We start from the raw sequence: 22,819 nt of genomic DNA on the forward strand, positions 1-22,819 counted from the left end.
CTCTCTCTCTCTCTCTCTCTCTCTCTCTTTCCCTCCCTCCCTTCATTCCTTCCCTCTGTCTCAAAAGTGGTACATATATATAATTGCATATATGCCATATACATAGAATATACACACAGTATATTAATATAAAAACTCAGCCATCTTTCACAAACAACTTCTTTTTGCTGAAACAAAAAGGGGCACTGACTCACACTAAATAGCCCAAATGCCCTTAACATCTTTGACATTATTCTAAGACCACAGGCCAAGATGGGGCTTCCTTCGATTCAATAGAAATCAAGAAGAGGAAATGGAAGGTTTCTGCTGGTCAGCCTTCTGAGTCTGTGGCTGACTTCACAGGAAACCATCCCCAAAGCAGGGCCTGAGAAGGTCTTCACCAAGGGCTCTTTCTCATTTTCTGGCACACATTTGAGAATGAACCCCAGGAACCTTTGGATTCTGGAAGCTCTAAGTTCTGCATCCAGGTAAAGCTGAAGGGTTTCACTCTGTCCCAGTCTCCCAGCTGTCCATCCCTGAATACCTATGTCCATGTCTCAGAGATGGTATTTCTTACAAGAATCCACAGAAAAGACCTTGCATAAAACATCTGAAGGCTGAAAAGCAAATCTACTCTTTTAACTCAATTTTTAAAGAATTCCTCTTCCTGCAAAGGGGGGGAAATCAATATAACTACTTGTAATTTATTGAAAAACTAGATCTTTTCAACAGTAACTTTTTTTAGTAGATAGGCTAAGGTCTCTGGTTAATTTAAAGTAGATCATGTCAGTGTCTGCCTTTCTATGCTGCTTTCTTTTTTTTTAGATTGCCTGAAAAGAAAAGAGCCCTACCCAGAGACCACTCTGTGTTTTGACCTAAAGGAGAGTTAGATCTCAGAGCCTGAAGAATAATTGTATTTTTCTTTTTAAACTATCAACTGTCTGTGTGGTGTTTGGTTTTTGTCATTTCTTAATATAATGTTTTCTTTGCTAGTCTTACATTGATTAACAGTGGGTGTTAGAAGAAGAAATATTGGGCTTGTTTTCCTTGACTTCTGAGGGAAGGACAAGGAATATTGGCTAAAGAAGCATGTATTGGCCCAATTTAATTTCCTAAACATTTTAACACCTTTGACATTGTTCAAAGACCACAACCCATGAGGTGGGCTGATTAGCAAACACCTTCTATTTCCTCTTCTTGACTTATATTGAGCCAAAGGAAGCCCCTTTCTTGGGCTGTGGTCTTCAAACAATGGCAAAGGTGTTAAATCATTTTGGCTGTTTCGTCTGATCGTGTACCTTTTACTGTTTCAGCAAAAAGAAATTGTTTCTGGAATATGACTGGGGTTTTGTATATTAGTATACTAAAAGTAATATATATGTGTGTATATTATATATATATATATATCATTATACATATGTATATATGTGTGCGTGTATGTATATATGCATATATATATAACTATATATATATATATATATATCACTCTTGAGAGAGAAACAGAAACATAGGGAGAGAGGGGATGGGGAGAGGGAAGGATGGAGGGAATTTTCCTAAAAGTAGTAACTATATAAAATGGGACTATGCTTCTTCTGGAGTTAGTGAATTCCACCTGACTGAAGGCCTTCAAGCAGAAACTAAAGGATCACAGAGGACTTAGGTTCAAAGCACTAGATCTGGGATCAGAAGACCAGAGTTTAAATCCAACTCTTCTCTTTAGTATTTGTTCAAACTTCTCTAGAGCTCAATTTCCTCATCTGTTAAATGATGGGGGGTAGGGGTGGGAATGGGGGAAGAACTAGATCAGGAGTTCTTAAACTTTTGGGGCAAGAGACTCCTTTGCCAATCTGGTGGAGCCTACAGACCCCTTCTCAGAATATTTTTTTTTAAAGCAATTGGGGTTAAGTAACTTGCTCAAGGTTACATTGTCAGTTAACTTCTGGGTGTGGTGCTGAGTATCTGAGCCCGGATTTGATCCAGGTCATCCCGACACTAGAGCCGGTGCTCTTACTCACTGAGCCACCTGGCCACCCCCAGAATATTTTTTTTAATAATGGAAGAAAATAATAATTTTTAGTTAGAGTTTAGCAAAAATAAAGATGTACACTTTTTGTTTTTTTATCCAAATTCATGGATTCCCCTTGAAATCTATTCAGAAGACATCAGCTCATGTCCCACTTCTGGTGCTAAATGATATTGGGGCAGTCACTGAAACTCCCCAGACCTAAGTTGCTCTCTCTATAAAAGGCCGAAAATGTTAGCATTACCTACCTCATTGGGCTGTTATGAAGAAATCTCTTTCTAAACTTTCTAAAGTAATAAGCTTGTACGTAACTGTGAGTTGGTAACTACCATAGATTAAATTAATAAACATTAATTTAAACATCTTTTTAAGAGAAGATAATCCCCTTGGAGAAGTGTTCCTGTACTGATCAGGTGACATTTCCCTACTTGTCTCACAGGGCTGTTTGAAGGATCAAATGAGATAATCTATGCAAAGCACTTTGTAAACTATAAAACATTACATAGAAATGTCAGCTATCATTGTGATTCCTCTTCTAAAGTCCTTCTGTGATGTTTCATCCCAGCCTAGAGGTGACCCTGGATCCTTAAAGGCTATGGCTGTGAAGTGTAACTTCAAGCACATCTTACCAAGCTGCAAAAGCTTCAAGTATAGAGGTCTGTCCGTAAATTTCCTATCTGCTGCCCAAGGATGGATCTTATTAAGTTCAGAAAGGATGTTTTGGTTTGGGTTTGGGTTTTGGTTTATCTTAACAAATTCAGATAGGATTTTTATTATGTATTGTTTAGTCACTGAATCTTTTTTTTTATGAACCTTTCCATCCATTTCCAGAGATTGATTTGCATCCATGAAGAGAACACCTACACCAACAGAACCATGGATCATTAAAGTATAGAAGAAAGCAACATCATCATCATCATCAATAACCATAACAAGGTATGGGTTCTTTAACCAACAGATTTAGAGCAGAAAAAGACCTTAAGACCATCTAATCCCAACCCTTTATTTTACAGATGAAGACATTTAGGTCAAGAAATATAAAATGACTTTTACAGGGTAAAACAGGTAGTAAGTGCTGCAGTGTAGAATTGAGCACAGAGCTTTGTTTCGAAATACGATGCAGTCTTCACAGCATATTCAGCACATACTGATGCCTTTTTTTTTAACTAGCCATGACATATAATTTCCCATCTCATCAACTTCTTAGCCTCTGACGTTTGAAAGGGTTAAGTCATCAGCAAAGAAAGATAAGAAACTGAATGGAAATTAGTTCTGATAAGGAATCACGACAGACAGAAAACAAAACTGAGCATATGGAGAGCTAACTACCTAGTCTTTGTCTAGGAGTAAAAAATGTGTCAGAATAAGCAGCAACAATGTGTTAATGTTTTCTTTTTCCCCCCACTTTCTTTATTCATTTCTTAAGCTTTTGCATTTTATTCTGGACAGAGCACTTTGGGGACCATTGTCAAAATTCGTTTTCTTACTGATATAATATCAAATTGTTTCAAAGCACTTTCACATACATTGCATAATCTGATCTTCATTGCAACCATTTGCATGAACCTCATTTTGCAGATTCAGAAATCTATGCCCAAAATGACATAGTTAGTATGTCATGGAATCATGGAATTTTAAAATATAGAATGTTTATACTAGATGGGTCCTTCAAACATAGGATTCTAAAGCTAAAAGAGACCCTAGAACACAGTACAAAAAAATATAAAAAGAGAGAGTTAGAATCTTTAAGAATAGAATATTGGAAACAATGGATCTTAGAGATCTTCTTGTCCTCACTTTACAGATGAGTTAATAAAGGGTAGAAGAGGTGAATTAATTTGCAGAATGTCATGTTCAGTGTTAGTAGAAGAGCTTTCCATCAAAAGTGGGGCAAATAAAGCTCAAACCCAGGTTTTCTGATCCTAAGTCCAGTGTTCTTATCATTTTCAATATGCTGCAGTCCAATCTGTGCACTTGCAGAAATACGGTCACAGCTTTGCTTTCACAATTGAATTTCTGTGATGGTTTGTCACTCCCAGATGCACTGCAAATGATAACAAAATGCTTATGTGAGCTTGGCTCATTGTTTTCAATAGTACTGTTCATTTAAAATACCTCATTCAAAACTTTTATTGACTAGAAATGACCTTCCAGTGTCTTAGCCTGACAACATGTGTATTGTTTTTGCTGTTTTGTTTTCTTGGCAAAAATGAACTGAATGATCCATGCCTAGTAGTGTGCTTCTACATGTGGTCACTGTCTTCAGAGAGACCAAGGGCATACATATAAAAGAGGGTGTGGTCTTGATTTCTCTGACTTCTGAAAGCAGAAATGGAGTCAATGGGTATAAATTATTGGGAGGCATTTGGGACTCCATATTAAGGGGATTCCTAACAAACAGAGCTGTCCACTATGCCATAAGGTTCATTGTCATTGGAGAGATTGAAGTGGAATCCAGATGACCCTTTGAGGGGCCAGATGAACTAGAAGACCACTTGTAGGGAACATATAGAGATATTTCATGCTTCAGAAAGGGTCTAAACTAATGACCTGTTAAGATGTCCTCCAATTCTAAAATTTGAATATCCATCAACTTTATGGTGAACAGTCCAAAGAAACTGATGTTTTCACATTAACCTCATTTATAGTCTAAATGTTGTCACTACTGAAACCACTGTCTTTTGTTACACTGTGTTCTGTAAAAAAAAAAATGAGCTGAGAAAGAAAATGACAGCAGCAGATGAGATAGAATCAGAGAGAGAGGAAGAAAACATATAAAAAGGCAAATACAGTTTTAAAGAGCAGGCAGGAAACAGAGAAAGAAAGGTACCCCCCTTGTGTGACTAATTCATAAGTTTGTTGCTTTTTTTCCCTCAAATTCTCTTAATGCTATGGTCAGTGGCACTGGAAATATGAGGAGCAGATGACTCTCGAAAAACAAGCAAAAAAAAAAAAATAGAAACACCAGAGACACTGCAGAAGAAAAATTAGGAACTATTGATTAGATCAAGCCATTTGAGATTTTATTAAAGATGATTTAAAGTAAAATTTTTAAAAATAGACACAAAAGCACACTGCCCTGAGACTCTTAATGGGAGTAGCTCCTTAGCTAAGACAGTTATAAAATCATCCACAAATGTTTTATCCTTAATAGCAGAAAAACTATGAGCATACTCTGTTTTATTCTTTGAAAAAAAAAATCTCTTTCTTAAGTATCCATTTGATTTCAAATCTCTCCATTTATTGGAAAGCTAATAAGATTAAATGTAATATTTAATTAAATTGAGCTGATTTCCTTGAGTACAGGGTGGAATTTTTTTTTAATCTACTCAGCACATATTTCTTTCCCTGTACACATATCACTGAAATGCATTTCTCCCTCTCTAAAAGAGAAAAAGGAAAAGGACCTTTCTCTGAATCATAACCAAATAAACAACTCTCCAGTTCTGAGCAAAGTTGATTTCAAACTTCTTGCTTATGGTAAAAAAAAAAAAAATGGGTTTTTTGTTTGTTTTTTTTCTCCAACACATACATCATTTTGGACAGGGTTGAAATGATTCTGTGAAATCTGAAGAATCAAATGTGTTGTCCTTAGCAACAGTAAAATATGTTGCATTTTAACTTGGAAATAAAGAACAAAGGGTACCCATAGAAGCCTATGTTGCTGGCCTTGCTACAGACCACCATCTTTCTGTCCCCTGAATGCCCCCTTGTGCATCTTTAGATTCAGCTGAGCTGTTTCCTCTACTGGGAATTCTACCCACCCCCCACCTTTGCCTGTTGATTTTCCACTCAGCTTGAAGACCACCTCAAATATCACCTCCTCCAGAAACACTCCCCATCCCCCTCAATTCTCTTTGGACAGTCACAATGCTCCCCTTCAGAACCTGACACTGTCTCCATTAGTCCATTTCTCATGTAGTTTTCTGTATTACAATTCTCTATGTTGGTGTATTGACCTTACCTCTGTTTTATGAGGAAACCCAGTTAGTAATGGGCTTCTCCTCTTGGAGACCCATGTGACATTTTGCTTTTTAACTCTCCCATGACTTTCTAATGGTATATAAAGTATTACATTTATCTTAGAATCTCTATGCCACATAGTGGATAGGATCTGGCCTTCAAGCTACAAAGACAAGGGTTCAAATACCACCTCACACACATTAAATGTGTCACTGGAAAAGTCACTTAATGTTTCAATGCTTAGGAAACTCTATAAGAATATTAATTGTAGGAAAGATGCCAACCTGCATTTGGATGGAGAGGTCCCTTACCAGAGAGTTACCCATATTCATTAAAACCATATATCCTCAGGGGCGGCCAGGTGGCTCAGCGAGTAAGAGTACCGGCTCCAGTGTCGGGATGACCTGGGGATCAAATCTGAGCTCAGATACTTAGCACCACACCCAGAAATAACTGGCCGTGTAACCTTGAGCAAGTTACTTAACCCCAATTGCTTTAAAAAAAAACACACATATCCTCTTCCCTTTCCCCCATCCTTGTATCTTATCTTCCTATCCCAAGGTCCATCAGAATAGAGATTATAGTTATCCCTTCCACATCACGACTTTCCCCATTGCAATTTCAATATAACATGGGTCAGCATAAAACATTAAATGGGAATTTTTTGAGAATTTTATTTGAGAGCAGACGGCATGAGTAAACCAGCAAATGACACAGAACAGGCTTAGAAATTCAGAAACATAAAATATATGTATAGTATTACATTATATCAATACATCTTATCTTTGAATACATCATATGTCTAATAGCTTTGAATACCATAATAATTTCAACTTTTTCTCTGATACAAAGGGAAGGCCAAAACATTTTACACAGATTTTCCAGGTTTTAGGGGATGCCACCCCTCCCCAACCCCTATGATGTGGGAGGGATAACTATATTTCTTTTTTTGGGGGGGGAAGGCAATTGGGGTTAAGTGACTTGCCCAAGGTCACATGGCTGGTTTTTATGTTAAGTGTCTGAGGCTAGATTTGAACTCAGGGCCTCCTGACTCCCGGGCTGGTGCTCTATTCACTGTACCACCTAGCCACCCCTGATAACCATATTTCTTATGTAATCTCTATAACCTCTAGAGGCAGCCAGAGGGTGCAGAGGATAGAGTGTTAGATTTCAAATCAGGAAGATTTGAGGTCAAATTCAGCCTAGGATATTTAGTAGCTGTGTGACCCTGGTAAAGTCATTTAATACCTGTCCACTGAAGCTTCCACATCGGTAAAATGGGGATAATAATAGCACTCACCGCCAGGGTTGTTGTGAGAATCAAATAAGATGATATTTGTAAAGCACTTTGCAAACCTTCAAACTCTATATAAATGCTAGCTGCTATTTTTAGTGCCTCACACAGTGTTCCATACATAGCAGGAATTCAATGAATGAATATTGGCTGAATCTGTTAAATTGCTGTTCCCTCCTCCATCCCCTACCCCCAGGCCAGTACTTGAGTAATTTTTACTTTTGCATTTGGTCATTCTCTGTGCCTCCTTAAACTCATTATCATTGTTATATTATTTAAAAATTTAAAAAAAACACACCAGATCCAGACGACTATTTTTCTGTTTGAAGAGTAAGAAGTAGCTGAGTAAATCTTTTTTCTAAATAGATTTACTTCCCCCACTCCCTTCAAATGCTTGGTTTATGGGTCGGTTTTTTTTTCCTTTATGAAATATTCATTTAGGGTAAGGTTAAATCCAGCAGAAATATTTATGAAAAAATGTATTTTTTTTACAATATAACCCAGAAAGACAAAGGGATTCCCCCTGAATAATGAGCATTCACCGGGATAGGGAGGAAGTCTGATATGTAGGCTTTCGTGTTTTCACTTTAGTAAACTTTGTTCTGTTATCATGTAGGTATTAATTATTTCTGGATTAAGTCTGGCACCCAAACTTAATCCATTTCCAAATAGATGCTTTCACTTACAAACTAGATGGGTGGGTGGGCGTGTGTGTGTGTGTGTGTGTGTGTGTGTGTGTGTGTGTGTTTCTGGAAAATTCATCAGCCTACATAGAGGATATTCTGGCCTTACCCTCCTGAACTGACATCTGTGTTTTCTGAGGAACATTAAGCATCATTTGGTTTGTAGTGTTGTCTTTCTTCAGCTCATCTGAAAAAAAAAAGTAGGCTAACAAAAGACAATGATTTCAATTATTACCAGAGAAAAAGAGTATCCTAGTGAGAAAACTATTTTACTATTATATTAATAACCACTTTTAAATTTAAAAAATGTAGTCTTTTCCCCTTTATTTCTTCATTTAAGAACCAGCCCCTGTAAAAGCCAAGTCTCTGAAGGACATGACTAATTGATAAGATGTCCCTAACCCTCAAGGAACATGTTCTTTGATCTTGGGTCAGATCCCACATGCTTAGGAGACCTTATTTCTGTTTAGAGTGCAAACAGAGTCGAGTCTAGGCAGGTTCTTACCTCAGAGGAAATGAACCCCTGTTCTTGTATCCTTCCATTAGAGTTTAGGGTGACCCAGCTCATGAAGGAGAAAACCAATCAGAATGGTGTGGTTAGAGACAGATTCTCTCATCCGGATTGTGGGAGTTAGCAGAGTCCCATGATCAAGTCATGTTCTCAGTTGGAGGAGCTGAAGACTTCTAGCCCCCCTCCTCATTAAATGTTCACCAATTAGTATTGATTTTCAGTTGTCAGAGAATTCCCTTTCAAAGATTATTTAAAGCTTTCAGGCTTTCCATGTCTTTTGTCTTTGGTTACCAAAAGAAACCACTGATCATCAATTTACTGATTATGAGCTAGCTTATTTAATAAATTGATTATTAGATGGGGTGGCTAGGGGCCGCAATGAATAGAGCACTGGCCCTGGAGTCATGAGGACCTGAGTTCAAATATGGCCTTAGACACTTGACACAAAAACTAGCTGTGTAACCTTGGGCAAGTCACTTAACCCCAATTGCCCTCCAAAAAATGCACAGCAAAAATAAGTACATAAATAAATAGATAGATGGATAGATAGATAAATAAGCAAATAAACAAATAAGTAGATGATAGATAGATAGATAGATAGATAGATAGATAGATAGATAGATAGATGATAGATAGATAGATAGATAGATAGATAGATAGATAGATAGATAGATAGATAGGCAGGTAGACAGACAGACAGACAGACAGACAGACAGAGAGAGAGAGAGAGAGAGAGAGAGAGAGAGAGAGAGAGAGAGAGAGAGAGAGATTATTAGTTCCCCAGAAACTGTGCCTCTTAGGATTTTTCATTTGTCACACTATATAACTGAGATAATGTCAAAACAATCATTTCTCTCTCCTCATCATAAAGCTGCCATAATATTTGATGCAGTGGACTGTCTAGGACCAAGGCCACTTTTGTCCAAGGATCAGAGTCAAGTTAATTGGACCACACAGGATTGTTATAGCCTTGAGACGCTAAGAATCTGGGAGTGACATGAGATCTTGGCTCAAACAAGAGACAGGCCTTGTTCTTTCCCAAAAGAAAATTCCCTAAAGTCTCTAGAGAAGTAAGCTGAATCAGGGGCACGTTCATGTGACTCTTTCAACTACATGTCTGTCTTCTGCAGTTTGTCTGTCTCCCCATGCATCTTGAGTCAGTTTTCAAGAGAACTTGGAATTATGCGTGTCTTCTCTAAAAATGGAAAGAATGTCTCTTCTCCCCAAACCTGCTGTGCCAACTGTCCCCTTCCTGCAGGCATTCTCTCCACCAATTGGAACGTCTCATGAAAAGTGCTCCAGGCTTGGCTATAAACCCAGATTACACTTGAAAGATTCAGAAAGACATTTTAAAGGCTGAGGATAGGTGCCATCATTTAAAAACCAGGTTTCAGTGAGCACACAGAACGGTTGGATCCAGGACACTAAATGTGCTTCCAAATTACATCAAAATAGTACATAAGACAAAAATTGCCAGTACAATGAAAAGTTCTTTCTATTTTGGTTGATGGTCTAAAAAAATGTGAATGTGAATGGAGTAAAAGTTTCACACCAGTAAGTGAGGTAGGTGGATAGAGAAAGAAGTTAGATATTCTCGAATTTTAGAATGGCCATCCCCTTCTGTCCTTTAAGAGAGCCATAAGGTATGCTTTTCCTTTTAAAGTTCAAGTAAATGGTAGCACAATTTTTTGTGAAAATTTATTGGAGAATTTTGTGACCTATTTTTAAGATATTGAAGAAGTATTAGGGGCATCACAAATCTAGGGCAAAAAAATAATTGCTGTTTAGATTCTGTAATTATAGAACTGAGAATTGGAAGGAACCTTGGAAGTCACCTAGTCAATTATTCACAAAACACAATGTGAACTGAGACCAGCCATGGCATTGTAGATAGAAAGCCAGCCTTGGAGTCAGGAAACTTCATTCTAGTTTTAACTCTAGTTCTGTGACTATGGGCAAGGCAATTGACTTTTCAGTGTTCCAATGCAACTATCTTAAGACTAAAAGTTAAAGGAGAGGTGGTGAAGGGATTTTCTATACTTTGAGTACCATCAGAAGTTCTCAACACCCAATGAAATCACAAAATTCACAGATCTGGACCAAGAAAAGAAATATGAATTAATAAATAGACATCATCTGTCATAGATTACTTCACCCTCCATGACTAAGAGGGCAGGGACTGGTAACCAGGGAGAAGGAAGGAGCCAAGGTGGGACAAGAGAAGAGTGGAAAAGGAAGAAGCCAATGTTTTAAGTTTATAGGTTTTAAAACTAAGAACTTTTGGTCATACAAGATTTGTAACCCTATAAAATTTTGCCTGTTGTGGTCATGGTTTCACATATAATCCTCCTTTTCTGTTCTACTTTGTACATGGAAATATACTTTTAGTAGATAGAAAGCATTTGGAAAAATTCAGAATTTTAAAATTGGAAATCACCCATTTCCATACTTTATAGAACTAGAAACCCAAGGAAAATACAAAGCATAACTAGAACCCAAACTTATACTTAGGGTCAGAGAGACTTGAGTTCAAATCCAGCCTCAGATATTTGCTAACTGTGTGACTATGGGAAAGTCACTTACTTTTTCTGTGTCTTAATCAGACACATTATCCCTTACACAGATATTTTGTCAAGTATATGGAGAATGGATTGGAGAGGAGAAAAATCAGAAGTAGAGAAGACAGAAAAAAGACTGACAGTAGTGCTGCTGAGAGATTGTGAAGCCTTATATTTGGAAGAGGAGCAAGGATAAAAAGAATAGCATAAATGTAAAAGATGTTTGAGAAGTAGAATCATTTTGATATGGGAAACAAGGGAAGAGAAAGAATAAAGAATATCTCCAATGTCACAAACCTAGATAACTTAGGTGATGTCCTCAACAGAGACAAAGAAGACTTTGAAAGAGAAGTGGGTTTAGGAAGAAAGGAAGCTAAGGTGTATTATTCAGGACATGTTGAATTTAAGAGGCCTGTGGGGTATATGTTGAGAGCAATTAGGTAGCACAGTGGATAGAGTGCTAGGCCTGGAATTAGTAAGATCTGAATTAAAATCTGGCCTCAGACACTTACTAGACCTGTGATCCTGGGCTAGTCACTTAACCTTTAGTTCCTCATCTGTAAAATGGTGACACCCTGGAGAAAAAAATGGCAAACCACTGCAGTATTTTTGCCAAGAAAACCCCACAAAGGGTCACAATGAGTCAGACACAACTGAAAAAATGACTAAACAACAACATCAACATGGGATATCCTATAGGTAAGGGACAGCATATAATGGGAGTGCAGGAGAGACATTGGGAATGAATATATAGATTTAGAGGTAATACTTAGACCCATGAAAGCTGATGAGTTCTTCAAGAAAGGGAATATGAAGAGAGAAGAAAACAGGCTCTGGGAGAGAGGCCTTGTGAAAATTTGTCTTAAGGAATAAGAGTTGGATAAAGATCCAACAAAGCAGAATGAGGAAAAACAGGAGATCCAAGACACAGCAGTTTCATGGAAACCAGAAGGAAGGGGTATTCATCAACATTAAAAGCTGCTGTGAGGTTAGTCAAAGACCATGAAAATGGGGCAAAGGCCCTTAGATTTATCAATTAAAAGAAATTGGTGACCTTGGAGAAATAAGATTCAGTCAGTGGTAGGATCAGAAGCCAGACTAAAAGGAGTTGTAAAGTACATAGAAACAGAAGAAGTGGATGTAGCTGATTATTTCTGGGTGTTTGGCAATGTAAGGGGAGATACAGGACATATAGACAAGATAGCTTGAGGGAATGGCAAAGAGGTGTTTTTTTGTTGTTGTTGATTGTTGTGGGTTTTTTTGTTTGTTTTAGTAGGAGGTAGGCCTGAGTGTGTTTATAGGCTATGGGGAAATGATCCAGTGGCAAAGTAACTAGAGGAGAAAGGAGAGATTGAAATCCATGGCAGAAGTGGAGGAGTTGGCCTTGGCAAGGAGAGGGGGTCACCTCTTCCTCAGAGAAGGGAGTAAAAAAGGAAAGAGAGAGCACGTGGAGCCATTTTAAGGTTTGGAGCAGAAGAGGAAAGGAAATTCACAGCAGATGGCCTCTGTGTTCTCAGACAGCAAGGACATCTGCTGAAAGAGAGAAGAGCTTGGGAGCTGGAGGAGAAAAGAGGTCTGGAATAACCACTAAGGCAAGGGCAATGGAATCAGTGAAAAAACAGTATTGGTTTTGATATACAGAAGTTGGGACCCAGGTGAAATTAAATAGCATGAACCCAGTGTGCCCAGTGGTATGACTTATTCCGTTTCCATTTCAAATCCATCTAACTAATTTATCATATGGTCTAGATCTTTCCATCTTGTCCACACGGGTAGTTGTCAAATGAAGGGCTGAATCTATGCCATCCCTCTGATCTACTAGGTCAGTAATCCTGCCAAAGAAAAGAAATATGTTCTTGGACCGGTTTGGGGATGGGGATGAGGTCAGGAATGGGGTTAGTTTAATTGTCTCAATGTTTATAATCAGTAAATTCATGACAGATTCTACAGCCATATGTATGTTATTTCTTTTATTTAAAAATGGTCGTACTTTCTGGTTCTAGTTTTTAACCTTGCTACCTATGTGAAATTGGACAAGCCAAATCCTATCTCGGGGGTTATAATTTTCTTATCTGAAAAATAGAGGCTAATTGAATAGAAGCGGTAGATCAACCCCACATCAAGAAAGCAGCCTGCAGCTATGGAACAAGTCTAGATTAACTGGCCACATGGGACTTAATCCAATGACCTTTGCCTTCTTGCTTTGTGACCCTAACCAATGAAGCTAACCTCCCTTCAGCAGGGTGGGTGTGGAGCTCCAGATATCTCCTTGAGTTCCTGGAGTTTTTCCTCTAACTGAAGCTAATTGGCTCATAAAGTTTTAGAACCTATGACCTTGGCCTCATCAGCACTTGCCTTAACAACTCAGTGAATGAGAAGGTAGAAAGAGAACAGGGAACAAAGGGACACCTAGTTGTTTCTCTAGTCAGGAGATGGGTTGAGACAACAAGCAAAATTGTCATCTAATAGTCTATTAGGCCAATAATATAGGACATTCTATAAATAACCAATAAGATACAAGCTCATATAAGGGCAGCTACTTGGCACAGTAGATAGAGTGCCAAGCCTGGAGTCAGGAAGATTCATGTTCCTGAATTCAAATCTGGCCTCAGATATATACTATCTGTATGACCCTAGGCAAGTCACTTTACCCTGTCTGCCTAAGTCTCTTAATTTATAAAATGAGCTGGAAAAGGAAATGGCAAACCACTCCAGTATCTTTGCCAAGAAATCCCCAAATGGGATCAAAAAGAATCAGACACAACTTAAAAATGACTGAACAGGTGACCATGGGGAAAAGGGGACCATTCAAGAGAGGAGAGAAGCAGATGGAAAGTCAGGGGCTGAGTTAGTGGTAAAATGCATAACCATCGACAAAGATGGAGACTCATCCCTATGGCTACAGAACAACTGTCTGTCTTTAAGCTACAAAACCTGAATTTCATTGTCAGTTTCTGGCGGATTTGGGTCTTGTTAGCAGAAAGCATCGAAGCCATTGATTCAGGAGGTCTGATTTAGAGATGAGTGAATGAATCTATTAAGCATTGATATTGTGCAAAGCATTCTTCTTTGGTGTCTCCCATCCTGTCTCTGGGCCTCATTTTACTTTTTTTGTATAATGGACCACTAGACTATATGATCCAAAGTTCCTTCTGATCTGAATATCCTCTATTCTCTGTCTTGCCCTCCCCTCAGGTTCTGACATGCCATAATTTACTTATCCAAACCTTGATTCCAAATCCAGTGTTTTTCCATTATCCCATGTTGCTCACAGACTATGATTTTTCCAGGCCAGCACTGACTCTGACCCACCCTTCCCACTAAGTACAGTCACCTAAGGAGATCCACCCAGTCTACCCTGTAATAAATAGGCTTCCCAATCACCACTCCTCCACCCAAGATAACCAGTCTCTTTTTCCACCTGCATTGCTTCTGGCACTTCAGCTGTCTCAATCTCTCCATGGTGTTGTTGTTGTTGTTTTTTTTTTAATTTATTGTATTGGTCCTCTTCTTTATTTCATTCATTTTTTACTTTGAAAGATCCTTATTATCTTTGCTATAGGAGGGAAGCTGAGTCTCTTTTCTTCTCACCTCTGGGCTCCTTTATAATTTTCCATTCCAGCAAATTGAGTGAAATGTCCCCAGTATAGCCTACTATTGTGAGAGTAAACTATCATTTACTTTATGGGCACTCAGTTTGATCATTCTTTCTCATTCACTGTCCAGTTTCACCACATCCTTTATGCAAAAATACACAACATTGGACAGAAACATCTAATCATTTCTGAGTACAGAGACTACTTCCTGTTAATGTCCTTTTCCTGGTAACCCAAAACTTTTAACTACCCCAAGTTCCTCTCTGAAACAAAAGCCCATCTTATAATTTGTTATTATTCAATCATGTCAGTTGTGTCCAACTCCTTGTGACCCCATTTGGGATTTTCTTGGCAAACATACTGGAGTACCATATACTTCTTCAGCTCATTTTACAGATGAGGAAAGTTAGGCAATACGGTTAAGTGACATGCTCAGGATCCCACAGCTATTAAGTGTCAGGGAACTGATTAGAACTCAGGAAGATGACTATTACCTCTAAGACAAAATACAATGTCCTAGGCTGCCAGTGGCTCAGTAGCTAATTCATAGGGTCTTCAGTGGATAGAGCCAAGAAGACTCATCTTCCTGAGTGAAAATCTGACCTCAGACACTTACTAGCTATAAGATGCTAACAGCAGTGGGGAACCTGCAGCCTTGAGGCCACATGTGGCCTTTTAAGTCCTTGGGTGTGGCCTTTGGACTGAGTCCAAATTTTATAGAACAAATCCTTTTTAATAAAAGGGGATTTGTTCTGTAAAATTTGGATTCCGTTAAAGGGTGTACTTGAGGATGTAGAGAGCCACATGTGGTCTCAAGGCTGCAGTTTCCCACCCCTGTCTTAGATAAGTCATTTAATCCCTCTGAGCCTGTTTCCTCATCTGTAATTTGGGGGAGAAGTGAAAGGGGATGACAGGACTTGTTATTTCACTCACATAGGGCAGCTAGGTGATGTGGTGGATAGTGCCAGACCAGAAATCAGAAAGACTCATCTTCCTGAGTTCAAATCTGGCTTCAGACACTTACTAGTTGTACGACCCTAGGCAAGTCACTTAAGCCTGTTTGCCTCAATTTCCTCCTCTGTAAAATGAGCTAGAGAAGTAAACAGCAAACCCCTATAGTACCTTTGCCAAGAAAACCCCAATGGAGTCACAAAGAGTTCTATACAATTGAACAATAACAACTAAGTCTTCAGATACATATAAGTTAAATGACTTACTCTGTCACATACTAGTGTCAGAAGGGGTATTTGAATTTAGCTAAGCCTGACTACAAGTTCACTCCACTATACCCTACTTCCCCCAACAAATTACATTCTCTGTCTCAGCAACAATTTCCTCAAGGGCATGGCGATGGAAGGAATTGGTCCCATAGGGTCAGGTCCAGCTCTAAATTCTGGTATCTCATGGTGGGGAGGGGGCTGTGGAATGCTACAGAAATATAAAATTTAGCAAGGAGCAAAGCTGCATTTTGAAATAAAAGGCCTGACTCTAGCTTTCTGCTGAGAAGGCCCTGTGGATTTTTCTGAGTAGGCAGTATCTGACCCAACCTGTCCCCAGCGCCCAGAGGGGAGCCCACAATTGCACACAGGGGAAAACCAGACTCAATAAGCGTTTGTGAAGTCCCTGCGGCAGACAGCATTTACACTGACAGAAAGAGGACAGTTAAAAAAAAAAAAAACTCCCAGTGCTCTCTGAATAAGCCAATTATGAACCTTGATTGATCTTCACTTTATCAATCATTCCAATCTCTCCTGCTTTGTTCCTTTCTAACAGAAAGCAACTGTTACAATTAAAGAAGGATTAGAATACAATATTTCAGATGGGCTTTACCAATTTCCTCTTATTTCTACAGGCCCTTTTGAAGATTTATTGACTCTGATTGAGTTCTCTGGCCCCTGGGACCATGAACAGGCAGTAAGTATACCCATTTCCCTACCATGTAGATAACGAATGCATGCAATGTATATGCCACTCACGCAAATAACTGGGAAGGGCAAAGAGATGTCCCACTTGCAGCCACAGTCAGAGACTTCCTGTGGGGTGATGTGGTCAGTGAATCACTTTCAAAGGAGAGCAAAGAGGTTTTCCTTATCTATCCCAGAGAGGCTGAAGGATGCATCAACCTTATTCTGCCCTGGTTTGGGACAAAACCAGGAGCTAGCAATGAGGAAACCACCAAATGACAATCTCAGTTGTCTGTTCATAACAGTGGGAGCATAAGTCAAGGTAACATGTTTTAGGACCAGAGCCAGAAGAGCCATGGTGGGTTATCTGGTCTGACTCTCCTTCCATAATAGAACAGTGACAAAACCAGGGTGGGGGTAGGCAGGCCTTCTTCCCAAGGGCTGCTGTGGGGGAAGGTCCTTCATTCTCATTGAAATTCAGATGTTTAAGCCTTAATTTATATTTACAGTCATGAAAATCTTTTCTTTAAGGACGAACTCTCATTGATTTAATTATAAGAGCTATACGAAATGAAGAAAGAGTAAGGGGAGGGTCCCCAGAGAAGGCAAGGAGAAGAGTCTCCAGCCGCAAAAATCAAAGTTGAAGGCTGGAGGAGGAAGAGGCTAGGATGGAAAACCCTGCAGGGTCATTTCTTCTGCAGACTACTTTCCTTTCTAACCCATTTAGGGAAATAGGTAAGGCTTTCTCATTGATAGCTTCCCCACGTAAATTGTCCCAGTGTTAGGAATCATATTTATGTCTCTGTAGAGAAGGAAAAACTGAAGTTCTCCTGGGTAGAAAGGAACAGTCAGGTTTTGATCTCAGGTCTGGTAACTCCAGGCCCATCCCTCATTCCTCTCTTCTGAGATACCAGGAAGTTGCTGTCTGTGTACAAAGTCGGTCTGGGAGTTCACCTGGACAGTGTGCTGGATATGGAATCAGAATACCTGGGTGTCGGCTCTGCCTCTCATTACCTATATGACCCTAAACAAACTCACCTCTCTGGGCTTCAGCTGGGAAAGGGAGGCATTAGACCAGGTCACCTCTGAATTCTACATCTAGCCCTGTATCTAGGATCCTATCTCTTTATCTGTAAATGCCTTAAGAGTTACAGAAGGTTTAGGGCTAACTGTAAAAAGCTACAGGGAGCAAGTCCAAGGAAGTCAAAGAACTCAGAAATAAACTATGGGTTAAAGATAAGACTAAACTTGGAATCGAGGATGGAAGAAGGAAAAGGAAAAGTCAAGGACTCTATAGTTCCATTCTCCTGCCCTCTGGTCAGATCACTTATTGACAATCCAGGACACATCCAGAGAAGGGGAATGAGGATTAAGACAGCCAGCTGGCACAACAGATAAAACCCTGACATCTGAGTCAGAAAGGCCCAAATGCAAATTTATTGTGTAACCCTGACCAAGTCACTTAACCTCCATCTGTCTCAATCCCCTCATCTGTAAAATGGGGATAATAATAACACTAATGTTGCTGTGAGGATCAAATGAGATATTTATAAAACACTTCACAAACCTTAAAGTGCAGTATAAATGCTAGCTATTAAAATGAGCAAGATAGTGAGGAGGCTTAAAATCATGCTAGATGAGAATGGGTTGAGATAATCAAGATTTGAGGCTGAAACAGATCTGGAGGGGAAGCCGAGTCTGATGGTTCTGTTGATGTATTTGTAGTCCTGTCATAGGGGAAAAGATTCAGGCTTGTCTCCACAGGGCAGTACTAGGAGTAATGAGTGAAAGCTATGGGATAAATTTTGGGTCAATATATGGAAAAAAAAATCCCTAATAATCTGAGCTGTCCAAAAGGGTAACAAATTGCTTTAAAGGGTATATTGAACACCCAGTAAATAAATGGTGGCTAGATAAGTTTTGCCAGAGATGCCTTATAGGGAATTCATCCTTCATGTAGGAAGATGGTCTAGATGACTTCCAAGGTCCTTCCCTTGCAACTCTAACATTCTATGGCCAGTTTATAACTTTTAGCTCCATATGATTATATTTCCTTTTTTTATTTTAATTTTTTTGCTACATTTTAAGTTCCAAGTTGTCTCTGTACATGTATATATGTATGTATACATTTATACATAGACAAATTTATATCTACATATTTATACAGAGATAGAGATATTGAAAACCATACTATATTGGGGCGGCCAGGTAGCACAGCGAGTAAGAGCACCGGCTCCAGTGTTGAGAAGGCCTGGAGATTGAATCCTGGGCTCAGACACTTAGCACCCACCCAGAAACACCTGGCCGTGTAACCTTGAGCAAGTTACTTAACCCCAATTGCTTAGGGGCGGCCAGGTGGCTCAGCGAGTAAGAGCACCGGCTCCAGTGTTGGGATGACCTGGATCAAATCTGGGCTCAGAAACTCAGCACCACACCCAGAAATAACTGGCCGTGTAACCTTGAGCAAGTTACTTAACCCTGATTGCTTTAAAAAAAAAAAAGAAAACCATACTATACTTACTTCTATTTAGCAGTTCTTTCTCTGAGGTGGGTAGTATCTTCCTTCATAGGTCCTTTGTGGTTGATTTGAATATTTATAATACTCAGAATAGCTTAGTCATTAACAGTCACTCTTTGAACAATATTGCTGTTACTGTGTACAACATTCTTTCAGTTCTGCTCATCTCATTCTCCATTATTTCATGAAGGTTTTTCCATGTTTTTCTAAAACCAACCAGCTCCTCATTTCTTAGTATGACCATATCTCCAATCAATTAGTCCAACTCCTTTATTTTATAAAAGAGGACAAGTAAGGCCTAGGAAAGTTAAGTGGATAAATGACTTGTCCATGGTTCCATAAGTAGGAAAGTATGAGAGGGAAGTATCCAGATTCATGTATGTGTGTGTGCATGTATTTAACTGAATAGCTACAGGAAAGAATTCAAAGTCAGGAAATAGGGAGGTGCACTTGGATGAGTGGGTAGGGCTGGATTATCGAGGTGGAGGAGTGTGATTTGATCTAATAGGTCAAAAGGAGCCTCTGTGGGTACCTTGAGCTAGGAAAGGACATCATGAAAAAATTTCTTAGGAAAATTAATATGGCAGCAATATTGCGATAGTTTTAATTCTTGACATGATACAGGTGGGCCACTGAATATAGCAGGGAAAGAAACATCACTGCCCCTAATCCCAGTTAAGTAGCAATATGATTTCCAATGCTTAATTAGTTTTGTCCTTTCAAGGGGCCAATGATGCTAGGAGAAACTGCTGTGGATGGGGCCCCTTAAAAGAACTCAACTTTAAAGGGAGGCAGGGCAGTCTAGAAGATAAAGAGGCAGCCTTGGAGACTCTGTTCTGGAGATCTCTGTTCAAATCCCACCTCAGACACATACTGTCAGTGCGACCCTGAGCAAGTCATTAACCTTTAAATAATCTAGGCAACATTCTTATACTGTAGGCTGCAGAGAAGGAGATGATTTGTTTTAGTAAAAAAAAAAAAGTGAGAATTTCCTCACATGGCTATTTCCCATACCAATGAAATCATGGGTTCAGTCCCTGTCCAGTAGGAACAGAGGCTAGCAAAGGTTGATAGACTTGTCCAAAGTCCATTTAGTAAATGGTTCAGCCAGGCCCAGAACCCCTGCCTCTTTGTATTAACTCTATCAGTTTGTCTCTTGTGGCAGAGAGGACATTTGCGTGTCCATGGAGAACTCAAGGGCTCTAGGCCTTGGTTGCAAAGAAAGAACAAGATGGTCCAGACAGGGAAGGGAAATCAAATGACCAAATGCCTATTTCACAATTACCCTGATCTATCTGTGCTTGATAAACTTTTAGAAGTAAGATCAGCTATTGGTCTTTCCCTTGGAAATGCTGCCTGTCCCCTGGAAACAAAAGAAACTGAGACCAGAGCCAACTTTCCCAAGGCCAGGCCTAGAAGCAAGTCTCCTGACTCCTCATCCAATAAGCTTCCTGTTATGCAGCTATTCATTCAACCTTTCTATTTTCTGAAGCATAATCTCAGTTGCATAATTTGCTGACTTGTAGGATTTCATAATGTCCCCACCTTATCTCCGTGTTTCAGCCATGCAGCAATGGTGGATTATATGAGTTACTTAGATTGTTATTTTCTTAAAAAGTCAAGTTTTCTAAAAATAACCTTATACTTGCATTCTAATTGCCCCCACCCACCCACCTACACACACACCCTCTGTACCTTTGGACAAAATCATTTCACATCACCAGCCTCAGTTTCCTCTTCCGTAAAATCACAGTTTGAGATCCCTTTTACCTCTAATATTCAAAGGAGTATTTCAGTTCAACAGTCTAATATTCTTCTTCTATAACTTCCTATGCTTTCAATAAAGTACTTTCCCCCTCCCCACCTTTATTTTCCTACTAGATACCCAACAGAGAGCACATGAAGTTTGGGCAAGATTTGACCTATGCCTCACTAAGCAAAACAATTTCCAGAACACATACATTCCTCCTAATTCCTCTAATATAGAGAAACAAGCATCCAAAAGTAAACTACTGTCCCTTTCCTTTTATGAGGTCATGAAAAATCACAGTATTATAAAGGTCTTTAGGGGTCCTCATCTTATAAATTGAAACTGAATCATGAAAGATGGGTACTGGTTTGCCCAAAGTCACACAATGAGTTAATGAAAGGATAAGGACTAAAATAAAATGTACATAATAATGTGTATGGGTATGCAAGAAAGAAACTTGGTAGCTAAAGTCAAAGGAGACCTGAGTTCAGATCCCATCCCAGAACAAAAATGGGCAAAATCCCTTAACCCTAGCACCCAGAGGCAGTTAAGTGCAGCAGCTAGAGTTCTAGACCTAGAGTCAGGAAGACCTGAGCTCAAATCTGGCCTCCAACACTCACCAGCTGTGGGACTTGGGCAGGTCACTTAATGTTTATCTGGCTCCGTTTCGTCAATTATAAAAAAATTTCAGGGGCAGCTAGATGGCACAGTGAATAGAGCACCAGCCCTGGAATTAGGAAGACCTGAGTTCAAATTCAGCCTCAGACACTTGGCACACTTACTAGATATGTGACCTTGGGCAAGTCACTTAACCCTAATTGCCCCACCTTCCCTCCCAAAAAAGATCAGAAAAAAAGCAAAAACAAAATAAAAAATTTCAGTCAATTTAGTCACATCTAACTCTTCATGGCCCCATTTGGGATTTTCTTGGCAAAGATATTGGTGTGGTTTTCCATTTCCTTCTCCAGCTCATTTTACAGATGAGGAAATTGAGGCAAACAGGGTTAAGTGACTTGCCCAGGGTCACACAGGTAGTAAGTGTCTGAGGCAGGATCTGAACTCAAGAAGATGAATCATCCTGACTCCAGGCCCAGTAATCTATCCACTGAGCCACCTAGCTGCCCCGAAACTATAAAATAGGGATAATAATAGCATTTCCCTTTCAAGGTTGTTGTGAGGATCAAATGAGTTCACATTTTAAAAGCACTTAGTACATAGTAGGTGCCTAATAAATGATTGTCTCCTTCCTCCCTTTCCTACTGGGATAGAATACAGGCCTGATTTCTAGTATGAGACAATTTTTACCATGCCAACCTGTGTCATATATATATATCATGACAGTAATAACACAGCTCTATAACATCTGGAAGATGTTAAAAAGATTTACTGTGATCCAGGTAGCATAAGTATGATAGCATCATTTTACTGATGAGGAAACTGAGATTTATAGAAAGTAAATGATTTGTCCAGGATAATCTCCCAGCTAATAGAGTCAAAGCAAGTCCATAGATTCCAATCTATAGAAATCCAATGCTTTCTTTCCACTGCATAATAATAGTTGATATTACCATAGTACTTTAAGATTTGAAAAACATTGTATAGAGGTTCTCTCCTTCAGCCCTCAGAAAAATCCTGAGAGGTAGCTGCCGTTTTTATAGATGAGAAAACTGGCAGAGAGAAGTTAAGTGACTTGCCCTGGATCACACAGTCTGAGGTTCACTTGAACTCAGGTCTTCCTAACTGAGTCCAGTGCTGTTATTCACTGAACTATCTAGTTGCAGCAAAAATATGAAATTAAATTTTTAAAGATGATTTTGAAAATTACTTTAAAAAACTACTCTTGGGTCACTCAGAACTGGGAAAAGTTGATAGTGAAGAGTGGGAGAAAGAAAAATAAGGAAATCACTAATAAATAATTGGTTGTCTGAAAGAGAGCATATATGTGGGCAGATCATTATTCCTCCATTGGACCAATTTTCTTTTCACCTGAAATTCCAGGCAGTTGAGAGAAATGTTGTGGTTTGGGGGTTATTTTTTTCT

The 22,819-nt window shown here is 39.2% G+C and overlaps 1 protein-coding gene across 1 annotated transcript in view; it reads left to right on the plus strand.

Moving 5' to 3' along the window:
- The first annotated feature begins 131 nt into the window (after window positions 1-131).
- CLNK (cytokine dependent hematopoietic cell linker) overlaps window positions 132-22,819 on the plus strand; it is a 218,525-nt gene continuing 195,837 nt past the window's right edge. The window contains exons 1-3 of the mRNA XM_069069834.1: window positions 132-467; window positions 2,834-2,938; window positions 16,460-16,521. Coding sequence (XP_068925935.1) covers window positions 16,511-16,521 — 11 coding nt within the window. The 5' untranslated portion in view covers window positions 132-467; window positions 2,834-2,938; window positions 16,460-16,510. The remainder of the gene's footprint in view (window positions 468-2,833; window positions 2,939-16,459; window positions 16,522-22,819) is intronic.

The sequence above is a fragment of the Petaurus breviceps genome, unplaced genomic scaffold, assembly GCF_028583685.1.
Source record: "Petaurus breviceps papuanus isolate PSGF00001 unplaced genomic scaffold, PetGlider_PUasm1.0 140, whole genome shotgun sequence".
Lineage (NCBI taxonomy): Eukaryota > Metazoa > Chordata > Mammalia > Diprotodontia > Petauridae > Petaurus > Petaurus breviceps.